Genomic DNA, 16994 nt, shown 5'->3' with positions numbered 1-16994 from the left:
GTGATTTGAAGATTTATGCATTGCTGATTCTGTGCCCTGGATGTTAATGGGCCTGACTTTCTTCGGCCCGCAAGTAAACTTTTTTTAGGACATGGGCTCAACTTTCAATCATGCTTGTATTTTTGTGATTTGTTTCTCTCTCTATATGTTTTCAAAAATGATGAGTGATTTTAATCATTTGAGTTATTATTTTATTTACTTTTGGAGAATTGTAGAGATGTTTGATTATATGGCAGATTGATTATTTGATTTGAGGTTCAATATGATGATAATTAACAGTTTGAGAATGAACATTATGACAGATTAACAGGTTGAGATTCTTAGGAATTTGATTTAAAGAGCAATATATATATGTGGAACAGTTTAATTATAAACATTTTGTGGAAGTTTAATTTTCAAGTAATTAGAACTTTAGAATTACATAAGGCTTAGATAAGATAACCAAAGGTGCATATTACAAATATTCAAAGGAGATTCAAGAATCATAAAATAAAACAACAAAAATCCCCTATATATTATTTGGGAAGCATTTAAAAAATATAAACCTTAATTTTGTAAGAATTAGAAAAGTACCTCATCCTACGTGTCAATCAATTAGAACTTTAATTAATCCTATGTGGCATCATTACATTCAATTGAAAAATTGGTTGGTTTACATTAGAATTTCATTTATCGCTAGATACATTCAATATTAAACTATATGATATTATGTAATGCAATGTACAATATTATAGAGGATAGGAGCGTATGATTCTCTTTTATGTGTCAGAGATAAAAACACAAACTATGAACCATGATAGAAAAACAAACATTAAGAGATGATCATTAATATGGAATGTTGCAGTTTTGTGATTAAAAATATATGTTAACCGTTAATATGAGTTTTGGTTTTCTAAAAAGACCATTGTCGCCATATGTATCTTTAGTCGGTAGGTTAACAATTCAGTATCAACATTAGTTAGAACGTAACCATTCAAAACCATCAAAGAACATGTAAACCAAGTTACATATCGATGTACATAAGAATGTAGATGAAAGTGTTCGGTTTGTTTATTGTGTTACGTTTGGTTTGATGATAAGTCATGGGTTTCAATTGAACCGAACGGATTGACCGTTGAATATGTTCGGTTTAAGGAGTAGTTAATATCGATGATAGTGATTTAATTCATAAATGAGAGTTACCAAAATACGCATAAGAAGATTTACATTCATAGATATTTATGTTATGTATTTGTTTTATTATTAGAAAAAATATTCTTACTTGATACTGAATTCGAAATAATTGTATCACGGTAAGTCCATATGTAAAATGGAAAAACGTGGTCACCAAAGTAAAACATTATAATATTTAGATGTGAATTAAGTTAAGTTTTAATAAGTGCAAATATCCCTTATATATTAATTGAAAAACTTTACAACATTATTTTGTAGACACGTGTCACCATGAGAATGAAATTCAGAATTCTTAGAAAAATAGGTTCGTCCATCTTAATTTATGGTATACTTTTTATTAAACTAACTATCAAATTGATAAATAGTATACAAAAGAATATTCTTACGCTTTCCTTAAATAAAAGCTACGGAATCACCTAATATGGTTAACGTATATATGACAATTAATGATTATGAATAATAAATATTCGATAACAATTTTTGTATTCTTCTTCATTTTTGTCTAATTTTATATTATTAAAAAAATTAAACAATCACATTAACCATACAATAATAAAATGTTATATTTTAAATTTTTTAAAACGACTATATTTAGAAATTTTAAAATCTCACTTTGAAAAATTTGTGACCAATAGCTTAATTTGTTTTGTCGTAACAAGATACAAATGCTCATAAAATTGTATTAATGTAGATTTTATTTAATAAATATTCAAATTAAGAATATATATTTCAGCTAACAATTTAAAGCAAGAAAAGCTGCATCAACTTAGTCGTTCCGTTGAAACCCTTCAAAAATTTTTGTGGAAAACTAAGGTCAAAGTAATTTGATTTTAGAAACAATACTAAGTTGATAGCTCTAAAACCATTAAAATGTTTTTTAGTGATGCTAACGTAAAGTATTAAAAAAAAATTGTAGAACCTGTTTTTGTAATAAAAATTCACTTGATAACTACATAGCGGTTTTTATAGGTATTAACAAGGTGATAAAAGATTTAAACCCAAATCGATCAAGCTCATTATAAATTTAAAATAGATTTCGGTCTACAATTACAATTACAATTACAATTACAAATACGGTCAAATATATAGATGATTATATAAAAAACATAATTGTATGCATATTAAAAAATATTCAAACATATATACATATTTAATTTATCAATACTATATATTTTAATTTTTTATTATATAAACCCACTTTGCGCAAAACGCATGTCTTGTCCCAGTGGAATTATATTTGATACCCACTGCACTGCTTACTATAAAGCTGTTGCCTTTATATTATGTTCTTCAACAGAAGTTTTTTTAATAAATTGTGTGTTCTTTGTTTGTCCCCATAACCAATTCAAAATTCATTTATGTTTGAAACTAGAAAGTTCAAATTGAAACGTATACATTGACTACTTACCGGAGTCATATATAAACAATATTGACTTCATTGGATGCTATGAAAATTATCAATCTATAGATGCCACTCTCTATGACACAAACGCCAAGTCGTTATAATAGAGAAAAGATTTGCCTTTTGTGTGTAGAAAAAAAAAGGCTAAACTTTTCAAAACTCTCTCTGTCTATATATCTTTGCAACGGCTCTCTCTCTCTCTCTAATTCAAATTCTTTCGCTTAACGTCTCCTTGCTGCTTCTATACTACTTGGAGCTCTCTCCCAATCTCAAATGCTCAAAACCCTCCATCTCAAATCTGTATGATCTTTCCTGATCTGACCCACTTCTCTAAAATCTCAGATCTTCTCTCTCTCTCACATTTTCCAGATCTGAATTTACACTTAATGGATGGATCCATAAGTAAAAGGCTAAGACTTTAGAATCCCTGTGAAAGTGAAAGGTACGAAGACTGGTCGTTTAGCTTAATTCAATCAGTAATTCATTACATTACTTCGCAAAGTCTGTTCCTTTAGCTGATTCTCACTTTCCTTTAGCTAATTCAATCATTAATTCATTACCCATTAATTTGCAAAGTCTGTTCCTTATTTGTGTCTGTTGTTGTCTTGATTGGATCCAGCTACTTGTAATTGCAATCCACTGAGACTGATTCGCAAAGACTGGTCCTTTAGCTCAATTCAATCAGTAATTCATTACATTACTTCGCAAAGTCTGTTCCTTTTTTTTTGTGTCTGCTGTAATCTTGATTGGTTCCAGCTTCATGTAATTGCACTGAGATTGATTCAGTTCTTGTTACCCATATAGGTGAAAAATAAAATGGACATTGTTGAGAGGAAACGACCTAGAGGAACGTTTCTAAATCTGTTTGATTGGCCTGGCAAATCAAGAAAGAAGCTTTTCTCATCCAATGTCTCCCAAATCTATGGTATGACACTTCACCCTTATCTTTCCTGCATATACAATACATTTTGTAATCTAAAGTCTTTTGTTTTTTAAAACAGAAAATTTAAAGCAAGCAAAGGAGAATGTTCAAAACCCACCAACTATACCACATTCTGTTGTAAGCCTTTTGCTCTCTATACTATTTTCTTTTTTTTTTGTGCATTGTTTTTGTAGTTGTGTTAGTTTAGTGAATGACATGAACTGGTTGTGATACACCTCTACTGTGATCTGTTTCGACAGTTGTAAGCCTTTTGCTTTCAATACTCTGTGCAATGTTTTGTGTGTGTTAGTTTAGGAAGGACATGAACTGATTGTGTTACATCTCTGGTGTGATCTGTTTCAACAGTTGTAAGCCTTTTGCTCTCAATACTATTTTCCTTGTTTTATGCAATGTTTTTTCTGTTGGTTTAGTGAATGACATGAACTGATTGTGTTACACCTCTGGTATGATCTGTTTCAACAGTTTGAGGTTGATCAGACTATAAAGAACTCAACTTTCAATCCAAGAAGCGACTCGAGCTGTTGTGCATCCTCTGTAACTAGTGATGATGGAAATGTGGCTAGAGCACCAAGTGTGGTAGCAAGGCTCATGGGTTTAGAGTGTATACCACAACCAAACGTTATGGAACGTCCTGATACTGATCCATACTTTCTCAGATCCTTGCGTCAGGCAAACACTTTTGATGTCAATGCTGATCATAAGAGTGACGTTTCTTGGGATCATTTGGATTCAAGAACAGTTAAAGGACCACGTAAGAGGATGATTGAGCGGTTTCAAACCGAAGCCTTACCTCCAAGAACCGCTAAACCGATCTCTGTCACTCACAGTAAGCTCTTGTCTCCTATAAGGAACCCTGGGTTTGTTCCATCTAGAAACCCTGCTTATGTAATGGAAGCTGTTTCAAGGATGATAGAGCCAAGTCCACCACGGATGATGGCTAGAACAAGGGTGATCACATCATCTGATTCTTCTTCTCCAGTTCCCTTAAGGATCAGAGATTTGAAAGAGAAACTAGAAGCTGCTGCACAGAAAGCTCCTACTTCATCCCCTCAAATCTTCAGTGACAGTAAGAAAACTAAAGTTTTGGGGAGAAACAGTTGTGATGGGTTAAAGGCCAGGAGTAATCAGAAGCTTGACAGCTTAATAACGTCCTCAAGTGGGAACAGAAGGAGCCAAAAGGAGAAAGCAGAAGCTAAGAGCCGTGCAGTGAAAAGCCAAAATGGTCTCAAAGGATCTTCCTTAAGCGCAGGGAAGAATGTGCTTAAGCAGAATCACCAGAAGCAAAACTGCAGAGACAATCAGCAGAGTAGGAAAGCAATGAACAAAGTTGTAAACAAGGTTGTTGTTGTGGATAGTGGATCTACATCGAAAAAGAGTGTTCCTCGAAGCAAGAAACCGCGAAATGGGGTGCAAGAACCTGGAATCAAAAGGGGTGAGAAGTTGATAAAATGCAACGTTTCCATCGATGGTGAATCAAGAACAAGTAAAGATGATCAGAAAAGGGAAACGGATGTGGTTTCTTTCACTTTCTCGTCTTCAATGAAAGGTTTATCATCTCACTCACAAGGAAACAGACAAGATGCAGACTCTGCTGTTAAGTTTAATGTGATAGGTGGTGATTCATTAAATGCGCTTTTGGAGCAAAAGCTCAGAGAACTGACCTCAAAGATTGAAGCTTCTAGCTCTAGTTTGATCCAAGCTTCTAGCTCTAGTTTGATCCAAGAAGAGTCTTTAAAATCCATTTCTAGCTCTAGCTTGATCCAAGAAGAGAGTGAATCTGTTTCCGACTGCACATCATTCTATAACAACCAGAAATGTCAGGTTAGTGTCCATAAAATGCAGCTTCATCATTCTACTGTATTTTCAAATGGTTTTCAGCTTACCAATCTCTGAGAAAATATTGTTTTTTTGTTCCTTAAAGAAGAAGAAGATGATGCAGGGAGAAGAAATTGAAGTTAGCAGCATCAGCACTCTTACAGAGGCTGATGATTCCACACTCTCCTGCAACAAAAATTTCACAGATAGCAGACAAGACAGTGAATATGGTATGTCAATGTCTCTTGGTTTTCTCCCTTTTCCAATGACTTAGGCTAAGTGTTGTTATATGTTTTCAGAAGCCAACCAAACATTAAATGAAACATACTCTGCAGCAACAGTTGACTGGGAGTTTGAGTACATAACCGAGATCCTCAAATCCAGCCAGCTAATGTTTCAAGACTTGGCCACTAATGAACTATTATTACCCTCAAGCCTCTTTGAGGAAATGGAACGCTCTCAAGGAGGTGTAACGTCAATGAAGATGGAAAGAAAGGCGCTTTTTGACTGTGTGAACCAGTGCGTAGCGGTGAAGTTGGAAAGGATGTTAGTTGGAAGCTGCAAAGGGATGATGGTGATGTTGTTGGAACATAGAGATTTGTTGGCTGAAGAAGTGAACAGAGAAGTCAAAGGGTTGAAGAAGATGAGAGAGATGATGATAGACGAGCTTGTGGATCATGACATGAGCTGTTTGGAAGGGAGATGGATTGGTTTTGAGAGAGAGATGTTTGAGGAAGGCATTAATATAGAAGGAGAGATAGTTTCTTCTTTGGTTGATGATTTAGTTACTGAACTTTTCTCTACTAGCATTCTTAAACAGTAGTGGTAGGTTTAAAAAAGTTAACTAAATTTAGTTTTGTTAATATTTTAATATTTAAAAATTAAACATTTTAAAATTTAACTAGATCTTGACCCGCACGACTGTACGGATTTTATTTAATATTAAATATTTTAGGTTATGCAATAAAATATATCAATAAATTATTACAATTTTGTGTTATATATTATCTAATTTTATAATAATATTTATTTTATAAAAATTATTATTATGTAACAATACTGATTTATGTAATTTTTGTTTTCTTTTTAAATTTGAAATATATGTGCAAATTAAATTAAGTTGAACCTACATAATAGAAAATTCGGTATATAATGATTAATTATACCTATTTAGTATAAATGTTTAAATAATAAACCGAATTGGGTTTTAACTAATTTGGTATTTTTGAAACAATTTTTTTTTCGAAAACATTATTAAGTAACAATACTGATTTGCATAATTTTGTTTTTAATATGAAATATATGTGGAAATTAATTTAAGTTGAACCTACATAATAGATAATTTCGTAGATAGAGATTAATTGAACCAATTTAATATAAGTGTTTAAATAATTATAGTACATGATAAAAACATTTAAAGGTATAACTTCTCAGTGGTCTAAATTAAAAAAATCAAATATTAAATAAGTCATAATTTTTGTGCTGAATAGATAAGATATTTTTATTTATAAATTAGAAACAAAGATGAATATTTCTTTTTACAAAATCTTTTAAAATATTTCATAATTTAATTTTGAAAATTAAATCAATTTAAATTGTTCTTCTCATTAAAATATTATTAAAAGTATTTTATAAAGTTATTAATTTTTGTTTACAATCAAAACTAAACTAAAATTTAGTTTCTAATTATAATTTGTGATAATTAAAATTTCAATTAACCAATTTCGAAAATAGATTTTAAAAAGATTCTAAAAGATATTTGGAAGATTTTTTTAGATATTTATTTAAGATATTTAGTGATAGTTCAAATAAAAAAAAATCACATATGAATCATGGTTGTGACTTATGTTTTAATTTTATAGATAGATGTTTATAAAACTTTAATATATATTGATTAAATTAGTTAAATCGAATCAGTATCTCAACTATACTATGGTTTACATTACCACTATGTATAATTTATAAGGAATCAAATGTGGGTTTGTTAACCAATCCGGTTTTATAGGAGTCTATTGTTATATTAGAAATAATATATTACTAAGCTATATTATTAGTAATAAATGAATGATAACTTATTTTTAGTGAGGATTCATTTTTTAAAATATCACACATGAATCAAGGTTATAACTTCTTTTTTAATATAATAGATTAAATTTTCATAAATGATGTGTATACTATATACACCTTTTTGTCAAACGATGTGTATACACCTAATTAAACTCATTAGCCAATGAAAACTTAGTAAGTAACCATGACAAAAAATGAAAAAAATCATATACACTATCCTATATATTTACATATTTTCTTTTTACATTTCTCATATTCCCTTCCCTAATCTAAATTATTTTATAATCATAAAATGAGTGTTCAACTTTATAACTATAAAAGTATAGTTTTCTGTATATCAAATGTTTTGAAATTTTTGGATTGAACATATATTTTAATAAATTTAATCTGTAATGTCGAAACAAAAGAACAGACACAAACGGTATATTTTATGTATAACATTTTTTTATTTTGTATATTTTTATGATAAATAGAATAACATATACAAATTACATATAAAATAAATGTAAGTTTCATATTTGTTAACTACTTTTTTTTCTCTATAAAATTCGGATAAACCAAGCTTTTAAAGTTGTATCAACTTTTTAACAAAAAATGAAAAGCTATAACATGTGAGTGTTTTGATGTATGAGTTAATTTTTCAAATAATAGTTAGTCAAATATTATTCTTACATAGACTAAAATTTTCATATAAACTTCTGAGAATCCAATGATTAGACGATTTTTGATTAATGAAGAACAAATAATACAAAGTAACAACGAATAATTATTTAAGAAAAAGGTTTTTCTTATAAGAAAGTTAAACTGTAGTGTTATATACATTGCCCTAAATTTCGATTTGACCAAAATCTTTCAGTGGTATATCATTGTAAATACTCTAGTAACCAAAGGATATTTTTTTTAATGAGACTAAGAAGATTCGAGAGAGTCACACATGAGCATGTATTTTTGTAAATAACTTACAAAAACAATGTTACTTTCTCCCAATATTTCTCAATTAATAAAAAAAAAAGATCTTAACAATTACTATTCATAATATAATTAAAATTACTAGATTCACTATAATAAATTTTCTTAGAAACATCTAAAGATAAGAAAGCTAGATTCAGACTTTTCACTGGTAGAACAAAAGAAACATATTCATAAACCACTATAGTAAAGATCATTTTAATGACAAAAAGATAATTCTTTTTATTTGGCGCCTCTAATATATTTATAAACATATGATATTTTTTCAAAAATCAAAATTTTACCCTAAATTGAATTTATTCATTAGAGAATCTAATGAATATAATATGTGATCTTAAAAATTACTACTCATAATATAATAAGAGGATACTAGAATCACTAAAATTAATTTTCTTCTAAAATATCTAAATATATAGAAAATATTATACATAAATAGCAAAATATTTCAAACAAATAAGCATATATTTACAAATAAACCAATTACCTCTATAAATCTAATTAAATATCTAGAAAATATTTTTTTGAGATTGACCATACATGTGTGCACACACACACGCACATAAATATAAGACATGAAATGATATTTTAAAACTAAAGAGTAAAGACTCATGGAGAAAAGAAAAGCTATGACAAAAGATCAATCTTGGTTACAATGTTCTCATACCGATTGGATTCCCTTTGATCTAACTAGGGAGATACTTATGAGATTGCCAGCAAAATCTCTTATGAGGTTTCGGTGCGTCTCAAAACAATGGGCGTCTGTCACTTCCAATCCAGACTTCATCATCTCATTCACGACAAAGGCACGTTCTTGTCTTTTGTTAAACTTCCAAAAAAATGACAATCAATTATTCTTTCGTCTATCGGACCATAATAATCTCAAAATGTGTTTACACAATGTGGAAACATATCCTCTCAAGCTCGCGAAAAAAGATAGATACGCGCCCAATTGTCAGTTTCAGTCCGTACATGGTTTGATCTCTTTCCATTATATTCAGCATATTGTAATTTGGAATCCTAGCTTGAGAGAACATGTCACCTTTCAAAAACCGCCTGAAAGCCCATGTCTTATAAGAACCTATTTAGGATATAATCCTATTGGAAGAACGTATAAAGTGTTGAGCATGTCACTTGTTTCTACTGAAGCGATGCATGTTCTTACATTGGGAGATCAAGAAACGTGGAGACCGATCAAAAATATTCCTATGCGTCTTTTTCCAGGTAAAGGGATATGTATCAACGGAGTTTTATATATGTCGTTGTCAAAAACAGTCCTTCATATGAAATATTGAGTTTTGATTTGTGGACTGAAAAGTTCAAACTAATACAAACACAAAGTTGTATGCACTATGACTTGAAGAAGAACCTTTCTTTGGTGAGCTACAAGGGAAGATTAGCTTGGGTTATCTCAATGTCATCTTTTTACAAATTATGGGTACTTGAAGATGCCGAAAAAGAAGAATGGTCATGCCAAGACTTTCATGTACCATTTTCTCCACATGATTCTATACCTAATATTGTTGATTACTGTTTAATCGGTATCACCAATGATGGTGATTTTATCTATACATCAGTATCATGGCATGATAAAGAGATTCATGTATTTTATTATGATCCAGAGAGGAATAGTAAAAGAAAGATCAAAATTGAAAGATTCGAAGATGAAGACTTTTGGCTTCGCAATGAATATCATGATCATAACTGGGGACTTATAGGAAGTATGCCTAATCACATTGAGAATCTCATTTCTGTTAAGAATTTTACTTGCTTACCTTCTGTTTGATTCTTTTGATTATTCTAGCTTTTGTTGTAACTTGCAATACTCTAGACATTATTTGATAATTGATTTTTTATATGTCATTTTCATATTAATTTTGAAAGAAAAATAATGATATGAGAATTGATAACCATGTGTCATTATCACATCAATCACGTTAACTGTGACAGTGAAAATTTATATTTAATGTTAATTTATATTTTTGGTAATTTTTTTATAGAATATGGTAATATTTCATATATTTTCTCTTATATTAACTAGATGATAACTGTACCCTCTACGAAGTGATTTTTTAAAAATATATATTTTACTTAAATATTATAAACAATATATATTTTGTTATCAATCAATTTTTTTACATTTGATTAAAAGTGTACATTCGAGTACAATTTGATTCGGTTTGGATCCTTGCGGGTTTGGTTCGATTAGGATCTTTGTGGATTTGGGTTCAGATAGCCTATTTTTTTTAAAAAAATAAGTTCATATATTATTTTTTTTTTCAAAATCTAAAAAAAAATGTGGATTAGAAATCAATAGATATATTAATTTTAAGTATCATTTAGCTATTTCAAACATGTAATTATAACTATTTGTATATATTTCTAAGTATTTTGGAAAAATTTAAAACGTATAATATATTTTTACATTCATTTAGATGTTAAATTTTAAAATAATTAATAGACTTAAATGTATAAATCTGGTTCAGATATATTCGGATATCCAAAATATTTCAGTTTGGATCGGTTTCGGTTATGGTTCTCTAGATACCAAAATTTTGAACCTCATTCGGATATCTAACCAATTTTGGTTAAAGTTAGATACTATTCTTTGGAACTACTTTGGTTTGTTTGGATTCATATTTTTTGTCCAATCCTATATTTTTAATTGGGACAAAATTTTAAACGAAAATGGTGATGGTTCATATTGATTTTGAGTGTACAACAATTTTTAAATTAAAACACATTTTACTATGTACGTGGCCTATTTAGTTAATCATTAAAAATTGTTCTATATCCATTTAAGAAAAACAATGGGATGAAATTGAAAAAAAAACTTTATCATTTCAAATTGTCAATCGACACTTCTAAATATTCTCTGTCGGTGTTACGATGAATAGAAAGGCGTTAGATTTAGGAAATTTTTTTTGTTGTGCATTCATGTTCTCGATAAGTGATTTCAGGAACTTCTAAATAAATCTTAGTTTATCGATCTTTTGTAATATTTTCGTTGCTAGAGTAATCATTTAGGCTCTGTACATGTAAATAAATTTGTTGTGCATTCATATTTTCGTCTTCGTTGCCAGAATGGTCACAAAGGATCTTCCTTAAGCGCAGGGAAGAATGTGCTAAAGCAGAATCACCAGAAGCAAAACTGCAGAGACAATCAGCAAAGTAGGAAAGCAATGAACAAAGTTGTAAACAAGGTTGTTGTTGTGGATAGTGGATCTACATCGAAAAAGAGTCTTCCTCGAAGCAAGAAACCACTAAATGGGGTGCAAGAACCTGGAATCAAAAGGGGTGAGAAGTTGATAAAATGCAACGTTTCTGTTGCATCTGTGTGTCTTAAATCTCTGTTGTACCAGTAAAATGCCCAGCACTCGTGGGTCGAACGTAGTCGTTATCAAGGTTGACATCTGGGGGGTGCGGGAAAAGTTACTATTTCTATTAGGAAAAGGAAATCGGGTTTTTTGAGGCTGTATAAATATGGGTCTAAAGGTTTGTAAATTATTATCACATCATTAATAAGAAACCTTAAATGGGTATTTGCCTCAATACGTTTTCTTCTCTATTCTTCTTCTAACCTAAACGACGGCTGTTCACAACAGTTTCCATCGATGGTGAATCAAGAACAAGTAAAGATGATCAGAATAGGGAAACGGATGTGATTTCTTTCACTTTCTCGTCTTCAATGAAAGGTTTATCATCTCACTCACAAGGAAACAGACAAGATGCAGACTCTGCTGTTAAGTTTAATGTGATAGGTGGTGATTCATTAAATGCGCTTTTGGAGCAAAAGCTCAGAGAACTGACCTCAAAGATTGAAGCTTCTAGCTCTAGTTTGATCCAAGCTTCTAGCTCTAGTTTGATCCAAGAAGAGTCTTTAAAATCCATTTCTAGCTCTAGCTTGATTCAAGAAGCGAGTGAATCAGTTTCTGACTGCACATCATTCTATAACAACCAGAAATGTCAGGTTAGTGTCCATAAAATGCAGCTTCATCATTCTACTGTATTTTCAAATGGTTTTCAGCTTACCAATCTCTGAGAAAATATTGTCTTTTTGTTCCTTAAAGAAGAAGATGATGCAGGGACAAGAACATGAAGTTAGCAGCATCAGCACTCTTACAGAAGCTGATGATTCCACACTCTCTTGTAACAAGAGTTTCTCAGACTGCAGACAAGACAGTGAATATGGTAATGTCTTTTTCAGTTTGTCTTGATTTTCTCCTATTTCAATGGCTTAGGTAAGTGTTGTTATATATTTTCAGATCAAGAAGTCACTTGGGTTGGTTTCAAAAAAAAAATATTTTTAAGGTTTCAAAAAAAAAAAGAAGTCACTTGGGTTTCAGACTCCAACCAAACCTTAGATGAAACATATTCTGCAGCAACAGTGGACTGGGAGTTTGAGTACATAACCGAGATCCTCAAATCCAGCCAGCTAATGTTTCAAGACTTGGCCAGTAATGAACTATTATTACCCTCAATGAGGCCTCTTTGATGAAAGGGAACGCTCTCGAGGAGGTGTAATATCAATGAAGATGGAAAGAACGGTGCTTTTCGACTGTGTGAACCAGTGCGTAGCGGTGAAGTTGGAAAGGATGTTAGTTGGAAGCTGCAAAGGGATGATGGTGATGTTGTTGGAACATAGAGATTTGTTGGCTAAAGAAGTGAACAGAGAAGTCAAAGGGTTGAAGAAGATGAAGAGATGATGATAGACGAGCTTGTGGATCATGACATGAGCTGTTTGGAAGGGAGATGGATTGGTTTTGAGAGAGAGATGTTTGAGGAAGGCATTAATATAGAAGGAGAGATAGTTTCTTCTTTGGTTGATGATTTAGTTACTGAACTTTTCTCTACTGGCTTTTGTTAAACGGTAGTGGTAGGTTTGAAAAAACAATTTAATTAACTAAATTTGGTTTTGTCAATATTTTAATTTTTAAACATTTTATAATTTAATTAAATTTCATAAAATGATGTGTATACACCTAATCAACTCATTAGACAATGAAAACGTAGGTAAGTAACCAATACAATTTTAAAAAAAAAATCATATATACTATTCTATATACTTACATATTGTCGTTCTACATTTCTCATGTTCCCTTCTCTAATCTATATTATTTTTAAAATCATAAAAATGATTGTTAAACTTTATAGTTATAAAAACATAGTTTTCTGTATATTTAATGTTTTGAAAGGATGATTTTTTTTTTGAACAATTTTTGAAAGGATGACAAAAAAAAAATCTTTTGAAAGTTTTGAATTGAACATTTTGTTTTGGAACGCAACTTCCATTTTTGAATTGAACATATATTTTATTAAATTTGATATGTAATGTTGAATTAAAAAAACTAGCATATTTTGCCAACGATGATTTTGATTGTGTTGCAACCTCCTGTTGTTCAGCCAAGATACCATACGGCCAGAACTTCTTTGTGGTGATAGATTCCAGCTTCTCAACATAGCTCTCTAAACTCGTCCTTGAGTCAAACAGTAACTCTGAGGCAGCAACCATTTTCTCAGCTAATATCTCGTCCCGAGCCTTAGTAAGGGTGGTCACCCCAAATTCAACAACCTGACCTAATTGATAGACAACCTCAGATTCAATACCATCTGAAGTCTTCTTCTTCTTAAGTTGCCTTCTCAGAGTGATCCATTTTGAAAATAGATGGAACATTAAGGATCCAGGTGCAAAGTCTTTCGCAGAAGTAACCTCTTCCATGCCTTGAAAAACGATTTACCCAGCAGAATGATGAAGAAAATGATTCTGAGAAAGAGGAGGTATACCTCGAGAAAACCACCGTACCCTTTTTAATCGAAATCCGCCGAAACACCATAGAGCATAAAATCGCTACGACGAAGACGTCCCCAGAGAGTTAGGGCTCGAACAAATCGATGACCCCGATCATCTGAATAAAGTTCATTGGATTCTCGACGTCCCCAGAGAACTAGTGTCAATATTTTAATTTTTAAACATTTTATCAATACTATTAAAGTTGAAGTATGCCCCATTGATATTAGTTGTGTCCAATTTATAAAAAAAAATAGAAATTATATATAACTGTTTATGTGCCATATAAAATAACTGCTTAACCAATAATTTTACTTTAAATAACACGGCAACAACAAACAAAATTCCATAACCACTATATTCCCGATTTTTTAGGACCAAAAAGGTGACGTGCTTCATGCCAGATGAAAAGGTGAAACTTTTTCTTTATTCTTTTTTGTTATCTATTTGTTCTCAAAAAAATAGGGCCCTAAAATTAATTAGAATATATTTTGAATTTATACATAAATATGATTATAAACACAAATATGATTACAAAAAATTAAAATGAAAATTAAATTTCTAAAAATGTACAACACAAAATATGTTTTGCTTACAAAATATTAATATTTCGGAATATATATATATTAAAATTAAAACAGAAATATATATAAATCGATGGAAATATATTTCTTATTTAACTTTAAAAGTTAACTAATATTAATATTAATTAATGGTGGAAACGGGTTATTAATAAAATTTCATTATATGATTGACGGGATTTAACTGGTTTAAGTGAATTTTTAATAGAAATAAATATCCATATGAACTCATTTAGTTTAACGGGTTTTAAATAGGTTATTCGAATAAAAAATATTTATTAAATATGATTCTACTTAAAGTTAATGAAGACCATTTTAACCCAACTATATATATATATATATATATATATATATATGTTAAAAAATATTTCTTTAAACATTTTTCAAAATTTTTGTTTGGTTTTGGTTGCGGGTTGAGTTTGATATTAGTTTTCGAATATAATAATTTAAGGACCGTTCGAGTATATAAATCATGTCTAATAGAGTATGAGACTTTTATTTTTAGGGCGATTGGGATATAAATATTCTAGACTAAATTATGTTACGTAACTATTAAGTAAATATAATATGTTGCAAACTTTAGGAATTAAGTTTTAAAATAGTTTATGAAATGTATATGATACAAGTGTATAGTTATGCAACTTGACATATTGAATATAGTCACCAAAAATATATTAAATTAAATTAATATTAAACACTAATATAACTATAAAAACACCAAAATTAAATTAAATTATTTTTAAAAAAAAACATAAAACAAAAGGTAGGTAAGTAACCAATACAATTTTAAAAAAAAAAATCATATACACTATTCTATATATTTACATATTGTCGTTCTACATTTCTCATGTTCCCTTCTATAATCTATATTATTTTTAAAATCATAAAAATGATTGTTAAACTTTATAGTTATAAAAACATAGTTTTCTGTATATTTAATATTTTGAAAAGATGAATTTTTTTTTTAACAATTTTTGAAAGGATGACAAAAAAAATCTTTTGAAAGTTTTGAATTGAACATTTTGTTTTGGAACGCAACTTCCATTTTTGAATTGAACATATATTTTATTAAATTTGATATGTAATGTTGAATTAAAAAAACTAGCACATAAACTATGTATTTATGTATAAACATAATTTTTTTTTATTTATATATTATTATGATAAATAGAATAACACATACAAACTTATGTATAACTATTTATTTTACGAATTATATTAAAAATAATTACAATATTCATATTTTTATTTTGGTTTGTTCTCTTCATAAAATTCAGATAATTTTTTTTTCAAAGTTTGTATCAATTTCTTTATAAAAACTAAAAGATTATCACATGTGTGTTTTGAGGTAGGAGTTGACTTTTTCCAATCAATAATTAGTTAAATATTATTTTATATTAAAGAAAAATTTCATATAAATTTCTATACGCAAAATAAATTGATTTTACAATTGTTTAGAATAATATACTGTTTTGAAGTTTATATAACAAATTCACTGTAAATTAAACATGCTGATTCTTTCAGTTAACTTAACAAAAATTTTAAATAAATCTAAAAAGTTAATTCCAATGATCTTTTTCTTCTTCTGGACGTATCATCATGCAGTGGGAATTAATCCTGAAGATAATCTAACCATTGGTCCATCTAAACATCTCCCAGATTTGACCTCTAGAGTTTTACAAGTAGCAATGTTATGTAGTTTATCCAAATCAGTTCATATTAATTAAGATCGTTTTACCTTTTAGAAAACAATTCACTAAAATTTTCTTAAAGATAATCTTTTGATTTGAGTATCATTTGATTAGGTTTGATAGGTTTTGTTTTCAGTTTTTGTTTGGGCTGGATTACGATTTGGTTTCTTTTTGGATTCCCTCAGCTAATTATAAAAGGTTTGTTTGCAGATTGTAATTAGTTAAATTAAACGAACATGTTAACAAAATTTTAGTTATCTATGCATAAGGTCATGTATATATTCATATTGTTTTGTAATGCTTTTCAAATTTCAAGTAAAGAAACAAAAAGTGCCCTAACACATCTTAATATTTGCTTATATTTATCTTTATATTTGCTTATAATTTTCTTAACACAAACAATATTGCCACAAAAGAGGTTCATTATATGGGCTACCTACTACTGCTATTTTGTACCTCTGGAGATTTGAACCAATTATAATATATAGTCTGTTTAGAGTCCATTTGAGGATGGCTAAGTTTGATTCAATTTGATCATGATTTACTTTGGTTCAGTCAAGTGTATATA

General features: G+C 29.6%; 1 protein-coding gene and 1 pseudogene across 5 annotated transcripts; both read left to right on the top strand.

The window, feature by feature from the left end:
- Positions 1 to 2640: 2640 nt before the first annotated feature.
- On the top strand, positions 2641 to 6452 carry LOC108851249 (uncharacterized). Of its 5 annotated transcripts, XM_057007742.1 has the most exons (7): positions 2646 to 3017; positions 3195 to 3259; positions 3380 to 3500; positions 3577 to 3635; positions 3981 to 5339; positions 5440 to 5563; positions 5633 to 6452. In XM_057007742.1, the coding sequence occupies exons 3-7, from the start codon at positions 3392 to 3394 to the stop codon at positions 6154 to 6156; spliced, it is 2175 nt and encodes a 724-aa protein (XP_056863722.1). In that variant the 5' UTR covers positions 2646 to 3017; positions 3195 to 3259; positions 3380 to 3391; the 3' UTR covers positions 6157 to 6452. The 5 variants fall into 5 exon arrangements, with proteins under 5 accessions (XP_056863723.1, XP_056863725.1, XP_056863724.1 ...); XM_057007743.1 differs by lacking the exon at positions 3195 to 3259 and having other exon boundaries at positions 2641 to 3017; positions 5443 to 5563; XM_057007745.1 differs by lacking the exon at positions 3195 to 3259 and having other exon boundaries at positions 2641 to 3017; positions 5669 to 6452.
- Positions 6453 to 11984: 5532 nt separating this feature from the next.
- Positions 11985 to 13233, top strand: LOC130510983 (uncharacterized; annotated as a pseudogene).
- Positions 13234 to 16994: the final 3761 nt, after the last annotated feature.

This window comes from Raphanus sativus, chromosome 4, assembly GCF_000801105.2.
Source record: "Raphanus sativus cultivar WK10039 chromosome 4, ASM80110v3, whole genome shotgun sequence".
In the NCBI taxonomy this organism is placed as follows: domain Eukaryota; kingdom Viridiplantae; phylum Streptophyta; class Magnoliopsida; order Brassicales; family Brassicaceae; genus Raphanus; species Raphanus sativus.
This window is presented reverse-complemented; position numbering and strand designations above follow the sequence as displayed.